The sequence below is a fragment of the Hoplias malabaricus genome, chromosome 5, assembly GCF_029633855.1.
Source record: "Hoplias malabaricus isolate fHopMal1 chromosome 5, fHopMal1.hap1, whole genome shotgun sequence".
NCBI lineage: Eukaryota > Metazoa > Chordata > Actinopteri > Characiformes > Erythrinidae > Hoplias > Hoplias malabaricus.
This window is the reverse complement of record NC_089804.1, coordinates 36,325,304-36,334,337: the sequence shown is the minus strand read 5'-3', so window position 1 is coordinate 36,334,337 and position 9,034 is coordinate 36,325,304. Positions and strand designations below refer to the sequence as shown.

General features: G+C 35.6%; 1 protein-coding gene across 1 annotated transcript; it reads left to right on the top strand.

Annotated features, from left to right (window-relative positions):
- Positions 1-442: 442 nt before the first annotated feature.
- psma5 (proteasome 20S subunit alpha 5) lies at positions 443-8,822 on the top strand. The gene is made up of 10 exons (XM_066671129.1): positions 443-576; positions 1,169-1,213; positions 1,377-1,443; positions 2,012-2,138; positions 2,508-2,575; positions 3,166-3,273; positions 5,469-5,527; positions 5,938-6,040; positions 7,423-7,509; positions 8,440-8,822. The coding sequence occupies exons 2-10, from the start codon at positions 1,185-1,187 to the stop codon at positions 8,515-8,517; spliced, it is 726 nt and encodes a 241-aa protein (XP_066527226.1). The 5' UTR covers positions 443-576; positions 1,169-1,184; the 3' UTR covers positions 8,518-8,822.
- The last annotated feature ends 212 nt before the right edge of the window (positions 8,823-9,034 follow it).

The window sequence follows — 9,034 nt, the reverse complement described above, 5'->3', positions numbered from 1 at the left end:
AGACACACACACACTTTCCCCAGATTTCAACTTTCTCTTACATGTTGTTTTGATATAATATTGATATATATCAATATATTAATGTATTTCTATCAACATATTGATGATATAATTTACCCTGAGCATTTAAGTAGTTTGTTTATATATACACATTTTGTCGTACATTTAAAATTTTCTCCAGCAAAATAAACATTTTCTAATTGTAAAACAAATCATTTTATTAATTTTGCCAACTGAATATTAAGCTCTATAAACTATTAAAAATAAACGAGAAAAAAACTGTTTCCCAGTGCATAAACGCCCTCCTACCTTTTCAAACTATTACTAAATTATTCGCGTTTTGTTTTAAATGTTTATAAAAATAGTGTCAAATAACTTGATTTGAAACCTGCCTGCATTCTTATTTATATTTTGTTCTGCCCTACCACAAACACACTTGCCCCCCAAGACAAACAGGTTTTGCAACCGCAATTCAAAAACTTTGAGTGGGAACCAAGAACTTCCCGGTACCGTTTTGACTCCGGAGCTTTTAGCAGGGACGCTGTAGAAAGAAGCAGACTCACTCTTCAGCTGCAGGTTTGTTAATTTAAACACTTTTATTCTTAGAAATCCTGGACTAGAAACACACAGCTGTTTTCCTACATTCCGTTAGACTCCAATGATGTTGTCTAACCCTTTAAGGGAGGCTATTGTAACGCAGAGTTTTTGTTAATAACCATTAAGCATCTGAACGCGGTGACTCACTTGGAGCTGGAGTCTCGGGTTGAGCATAAGAAGCTAACTGTGTTTTTAAAGCTGCTTTTTATTCTGTCGTCGCTATTACAAATGTTCAGTATCTGTAACAGTGGACACACCTGTTATTTAGACCTGCATTATTGCATAAACGCGCTAAGACGCGTGGTATTTTATTTAAAAAGCTGTTATGAATGGACTGATGATGTAGCATGTGCTACCTTGAATGAGAGAGCGAGCTCCTTGCGATAGACGGACGCGTTAGCCAATCAGACGCAAAAGTGTCACAGTAGTCCCACCTCCAGCCTCAAAATCAACCAATCAGAGTTCAGATTTTGCTCTCCTCGATCAAAATTTATTCCCCTGCACGGTTAGAGAGGTAGCGCTCTATCGACTGTAAATTGAAAGTTTGTTGACTCTTATTTTCTCGTTTTAGACATTTCAAATTCAGGATGTTCCTGACGAGATCAGAATACGACAGGTAAGCAACAAAAAACTCGATTTACATACAGTTAAAACTTACTTTCACTTTCAGTTTGGACTCTATGGACTCTGATTGTGATTCATTACATGCAGAGTCACGATGAACATCAACTTGCTGGGTGTTGTTGTGTTATTTCAAAATTTTGCTTTTCTATCTCCAGAGGCGTGAACACTTTCTCTCCAGAAGGAAGACTTTTCCAAGTGGAATATGCCATTGAAGCTATTAAGGTGTTGTATATCTTTGTCTTCTGCAGACAGACTTTATGTGAATTCAGTTTTTTAGTCATGTTAAGATTGGCCAATAATGTACATTTTGACAAGCTATTATTACTGTACTTTATAAATGTGATCTAAATTTAGTTAAGACTTATTGATTTACATGTGAGTATTAAAGTTTAAAGATTAGTGTATTTATAATTTATTTATTTATTATTATTTATATTTTTACAAAATCCCAGTTGAAAGACACTGCAAAACATCTGGGTATTTTGACCAGGTTTTTCTGCCTTAAACATTACTGATCCTTTCCCTATGGCTTGTATTTTCCTTGGTGATATAATGATTGGGTTAGCATCTAATATAATTGCAATCAAGACAGATGGAACATAACAGTCTTAACATTTAGCAGCTTTTCATTTGAATGTAAACTAAGAACGCTTGCACCTTTCTTCACAGACCATTATTCTGTATTAGGACACGGACATTATGAACTTTGTTTTATATGTATAATTCTCAGCCTCCTGTACCTGTTTTAACTATCCATATTGTGTGTGTTTTTTTTGTTTTTTTTAAACAGTTGGGCTCTACAGCCATTGGCATTCAGACGTCAGAAGGAGTGTGTCTTGCTGTGGAGAAAAGAATCACTTCGCCCCTTATGGAGCCCAGCAGTATTGAGAAGATTGTAGAGATCGACACTCACATCGGTAAAGCAGCCACAGTAAAAGACTCTGAATATACTGAGATATAGCTGTACTTTAAGGAAATCTTCCTAAACTAACATTCAATTTCAAGGTCTGTTTTTGTCTTGAGACACAGTGTGGAAATAAATAATGCTATTAATTCTATTAAAAAATGTAGTTGATGTATTTCTATAACCATTTGAGCTGTTTTGGGGACCTTCATAAGAGTTATTTAATCAAATTACATCATGTCTATTACATATGTGAACACACTTTGTTTTATTGCTGTATAATATACAGTCAATAGATTTTCCTATTATGATACATAGGATTTACTGAAGAACTAGAGATGGACATTCTTGTTTGTAACTGTTGTTTTTATTTTTCTCACAGGTTGTGCTATGAGTGGATTGATAGCTGATGCCAAAACGCTTATTGACAAAGCAAGGGTGGAAACACAGGTTAGTGTATCAATCAATCAATCAATCAATCAAATTTATTTATATAGCGCTTTTCACAACAAAAAGTCGTCACAAAGCAGCTTTACAGAGATATGGGTCCAAGCCTCCTATGAGCGAGCCAGGGGCAACAGTGGCAAGGAAAAACTCCCTCAGCACATGAGGAAGGAACCAAGACTCATACGGGGAACCCATCACCCTTGGGTCGACACCGGAGACACAACAGAGAACAGAAGTAAAAGTGAATTGATGACAGATGAATGGGTTATAGTAATGTGAATGTAGTATACTAGTGATGTATGAGTCTGAGGAAGGAGGAGGTGATCAGTGATTCTGTGTGAGTTAAAAGTAGGTGTGGAGTTAATTTGAGATAAAATAGCACGGCCAAACATGATCGTGTAGATGAGACAAGGCCAGGATCTTGTAGAGGACACACAGGGGCTGGATCAGGGCAACACCTGGAGAGCAGCAGGACATCTCAAAGCATGAGGGAGACAGGAGAAAGAAAACCAGACAGTGTAGTTCTTCACTTTTTACTGGGAAATCTTAAGTTACTGTCCAATCCATAATTTTCTTTTTTTCCCCACATACAGAATCACTGGTTTACGTACAATGAGACAATGACAGTAGAAAGTGTGACTCAAGCAGTATCTAACCTGGCTCTTCAGTTTGGAGAGGAGGATGCAGATCCTGGTGCCATGGTAAGATGACACATTACGGCCTTATGGCCACTGGACTAAAATGATGTTTAAACAGTGAATAGTTGTGGTACTGTTTGATTTGGACTATCAGAAACAATGACTGCTTATATAAAGACAATGGGGTAAAAATATTCATATTTGTTTACTGATATTTGTAGAGGAGAACAAGTAGTGTTTCTCATTTCATTTACTTTTTGTTGAGACCGAATGTATGCGTTGTTCAAAGTAAGTTTCTCATGTACTGAAGCCTTTATAAACTCTAAAGCAAGGGAACAGTGGGCCTCATTCATGAAACGTGAGCAGAACAAATTTGCACTTTAAATAAAAGTTAGCAAAAATAATTAAAATTAAAATAAATTAATACGGATCACTGCAATATTAAAGTTTAAAGTCTGTAACCTTTGTAAATAGCTGATGCTGCGCTACTGGATTTAACAGACCGTTTGGCACCGAGAAATATATTGTTTTTGGAGATGGTATTGGTTTATTGCCTGAGTGATGTCTCTCTGGTCAGTTCACTATCAAGATCCATTCTTTTGTATTTGTGCAACATTTTAGAACCCCATACTGTTCTCGAACCTGTGCAGGGGCTGTCCGTGTTTGGCTCCTTGGACACTGAAAAGTTTAAAGCATTATTTTTAAGCCCTCATCCCAGCATCATCCCAGAAATTTTAAGATGTGTTATACTTGACGCACTGTAACTGGCGAGAGTGTGTGAGCGCCAAAATGATACAATCACAGTGTTTGAGTCTTGTGCGTTTACTCTGCACCCTCTTGTGCCCTGTTTTAAAACATGCTTCATAAAAACTAACATATTTAAAAGAACTCTTTCAAATTCAGAACAAAGCCACAGGCATTTATACCTCTATGAGAGACTATAGAGTGTCAAATGGACAAAAACTTATAGATGGAACTTGTGTCAAGAAGCTTTTAACTTCTGTTCAGTTCTTCCCGCCTTAAGCAGAATTGTCCAAGGCTAACTTTAGTTTAGTGCAGTAGTGTACACAAGTGTTAGGCCCCTAAAATTATCACTATTTAAAATAATGTAGTTTCTAAATAAGAGTGGTGCTTACAATTATATATAATTGTAAATACAAAGTAGGATACCTTTTCAAAAATGATGTGTGTTGTGAGCCAGTGTGAGGGGGAAAAACATTTGTTTCCAGATGATTTTCTTCATCGTATGAATTTGTGAAATCCAAAGCACACTTTATTTAACATAATGAAGTATTGTAACCTCAAATAAAACTGTACTGCCACAAGGAGAGATGTTAACACACAGAACATTACACTTACTGTAATAATTTGTTTTTATTTTCATTTGAGCACATCGTTTCTTACTGCTCAGATAATAGCTTCTTAAATCTCATTTTCTCAGGTGCCTAAAAACTTTTGCACAGTACTATATAACTCAGCTTCAAGACGTCATAATCCTTCTAATGCCTCGCTATATTTTCACATAAGTGAGAAAAAAATGTACATAGAACCAATCTAAAAAGTGCAGATTTGAATGCGCTTCAATTTCAATCCTTTGAAATTATCATGTGAAATTCATGGGCTGGGATTATGGTAATAGAAAGTTAATTGCAAAGAAATCTGCACGCCCACGCAAATTGCAAACATTTGGTGTATAAACATATAGACATAGCAGTTTGCTCGTGTTTTTTACGAAGGTTTCATGAATGAGGTCCAATATGCGAGTTCTAAAGAGGTTATCTTCATGGGCTTTCAAATGACTACACATTACATAGTCTAGATACACTAAGTAATTTATTCAGTGTAGTTTGTTTGTTGAATATTATTATTGGCATTTTACTGTCATCTGTACAGGAAGCAGGTAAAGACTAGTGAAGACTTGAGAACTTGGATATATATTTATTTCTTGCTGTTGACATTATATCCACTTATCCTGATTTTGCACTCTACAAAAGTAGTCTTGAATAGAGCTCTAGTTCAAACTAGGAAAAAGACTTAGCTGTATTGTTTTTGCAGTTTAGTTTATGTTAGGTGCAATTATAACACATTTATTTAAGTGCCCTATTTTTCTACACAATATTTTTTAGGTGTTTTAAGTATTTTTGAGTATTAAAAAAATCCAGATTAATTTGTGAAGAATCTGAGTGGTTTAGTGTTAATTTTTTGATTAGTTGAGTAATTATTCAGTATTTCATTTCCTTCTTTTCTTCCTCTTCCAGAGTCGTCCTTTTGGTGTGGCTCTGCTTTTTGGAGGAGTGGATGAAAAGGGACCCCAACTGTAAGTGTGCTCTTAAAGAAGACTTTCTGCTTTCATGTAAAGTAGCAGGGGCAGTTAACATTATGTTATTGAGACCAAACAGCAGAGGTCACCAACCTTCTGCCTGGACAGCAGTATTTGTGCAGCTCCAGCCCAAATCTAATGCAATTTATTCTGCTAAAACTTACTTAAGTATTAAATAAGAATTAAGTATTTTGATGGCATATATGTGAGGCCAGATTCTGCTGGAGCTGAATTTTTGGGAAGGTGGATCTCTGTGAGCAGGATTATTTACCACTGCTGTCCTTTTCTGCTTCTATTGTTTTTCTGCTTCTAGACATGAAACAGTTGTGTTAAACTCACTAATAGGCATGAGGGCTGATTTCTGCTTGATCACTTTTTACTCTGTTATATTTTATTTTGTTTTGCAGATACCATATGGACCCTTCGGGCACATTTGTGCAGTGTGATGCCCGGGCCATTGGATCAGCATCTGAGGGTGCCCAAAGCTCTCTGCAAGAAGTCTATCACAAGGTACACCATTTTAAAACCTTCACACAACATAACATACATCCGAGTTTTGCACTTTGTGTTCTAAGTTTAATGATGTAGTAAACTAAAATTCGACAAAAATGGAGATACATATATTTCTTTGGAAAGCGATTATATAAGAATTGCTCAAACATGTAATTAGTAAGATGCATGATAAATTTCTTTAACATGAGATAATATATCAGCATATGCACTAGTTGCATTAACAAAATTAATCCCTGAACTCATTGAGTTTCCTGGAAGCTGCTAATGTGATGGGAAGGGCATGCCCCTAGTCAAGTTAATGGCTTGTCTGTAAGAGAGAGCTGTTTGAGAAGACTGTGCCACAGACATTAAAATGGTTTCTTACAAAGAATGGCACCATTGATTCTTGTATTTGACTGAGGAGACAGTTATATCTGGGTCTCAAATCTAGTAAAATACAAAGCAGTTTCTATTGATGGAAATATTGAATCATTCATCAATTTGTATTTAAATATATGTGTGTTTATTATGAAATCAACATGTCTGTGCATGGAAATATAAAACAGCATGTTTAATTTAAGTAGTCAAAGGAGTAAAAAGTGGATTATGGCTCTTTTTTTATTATTCATAAAACCACACAAATGCTATGTGACCTTAAGTGGAAATATTAATATAAAAGCAAAATTTTTGAATAATGGCCCTTTTAATGAAGGCATTATGCTATAGCAGTGTAGTCACAAAACAAATAAGCAATACAAATAATAGTTAGTACATAAAAAATCTCCCAGATCTTGTTCCTAAGACCACAGCCAGGTTATTTTAGGAGAGGCATGCAGCACGGTCAATAAAATGAAATCTCTCTAAAGCATTTTTAACCCTGGGCTGAGGGGGAAAATGGACAAGGGGCCTTTTTATGTCCTGCCCACCCCACCCAACCACTCACTTCCAGTGCAGCATACTTCCCCAGCATAACTAAATTTCACTCGATTGTTCATGTGACCCTGCAATCTAATAAATGTTCAGTGACGGGCAGATCAGCGGGTTTGTTTAAGGCTGGAAATAAACACAAACACCTAACACAGCATTTTCTTCTTCACCCAATCTTTTCATCAATAGTTCTGATAAAAGTGCAAATGCAGCAGAGAGCGTGTAATGTGGGCGTACACTGTAGTAGGTGAAGCATTGTGCTGTTTATTTGAAATAATTATTATGTCACAAAAGTGACCTAATTTGGAAGGGAGGGGACTGCTTTCAGACAGGACTCTATTTGAGAGGGATGCAAGAGGAATGCAATCCCAACAAGAGAAAAATGTGCCAAAAATCATCCACTTTGTTTCACCTTTTAGATTCATATTATTATGTGGTATATTCACTCAGGTATGTTTTCTATTCTCTTTCAGTCCATGACATTAAAAGAAGCCATTAAGTCTTCCCTCACCATTCTGAAGCAGGTTATGGAGGAGAAGCTGAATGCCACAAACATTGAGGTTACCTACAGCAACATAATTGAAACATGAATACTCACGCATTAACTTTTCATTTAGAAATTTATAGTATTTCACTTCGTTTATCATTATCATGTAAAACCATATTTCCTTCAAAGTAGGGATATTGTGTAAAATGCAATAAAATCAATCTGTGATTTGTTAATTTATTATGTAAATATAACCAAATTTAAAATCCGATGCCTGAATTACACTCCAAAAAAGTTGGGACAGAGGCATGTATACTAATATATTACATCACGTTTTCTTTTAATTACATATTTTAATCATTTGGGGGGCCTGAGGATACCAGTACTTAAAATTTTGCAAGTGGAACTTTTACCCATTCTGTCTTAATACACGATCTCAGCTGCTTAGAAGTGTGTGACTGCTGTTTTATGATTCACAAACCCTAAATGATTAAAAAGGGTAGTTAAACAGAAATGTGATGTAAAACTTTGGTAAACATGCCTCTGTCCCAACTATTTTGAAGTGTCTTGCAGGCATCAGATATTAATTTTTTTATTTATTTATTTACAAAACACAAGTAAGTGTGAAAATATTGTAAATTTTTGATTTGTCAGATAAATAAGGCTTAAGAAAACAAGCTTAAAAATGCATTTTACAGTGTCCCAAGTTTTCTGGGAGTGTGGTTTGTAGAAAACAACTTTAATCTACTCATGAAATAATGCATTATAAATGTAATGACAGTGTGTTCTATGTAATGTAGTAAGTTTCATATGCAAAATTTTCAGACATTGATTTATTTAGTCTTTCACACTCTCCTAAAGTTGTATACTCTGTTTTCCCAGGCACAATTAAGAATGCCTAAAACAAGGTGTTAGTACACCATCAACACCAGTTTTCATGCAGGAACCTTGATATCAACATTCATCTGATTTTTTTTTTATTTAATTTTTTTATCTTTCTCAGCTCGCAACAATAGAGCCAGGCAAGACCTTCCACATGTACACAAAAGAAGAACTGGAGGAAGTGATTAAGGACATCTAGAGCGATTCTGACTGATGTTCTATTGGAGAAATCACACACAGCTCCGTGCAAATTGTCACAGAGGAACAGTGAACCTGCTAGCAGCCTGCCTGCTTTCCAAGGTTTGCCTGTTCAAACCAGAGTCCACTCTTTATACTGTTTATTTTTCTTTCTTTCTTTCTTTTTCTTACTTTCTTTCCTCCCTCTGTCAATCCAGAATTGTTTCTACAGTTCTGTACAGGCAACAGAACATCAGTACTTGTGGAGTGAAAAAGGATAATAAAGGGGGGTGGGGGGTAGATTTTTTGTTACCAATGAATACGCTAATAAACTTGTATTCTGAAAAAAACGAGTGCTGTGTTAATTGCATACCCTGAATTCATCTGTCTCTTCCAAGCCAACACATCTCATACTTTTTACATATAATACAGATCAAATATATTATTGTTTTCATTTTCTAGGATTTTCAAACCTTTTTGAGAGCTACCACAATGTTTGATTTTTTTCCCCAGCATCTTAAATTCAGCAATCAAAAACG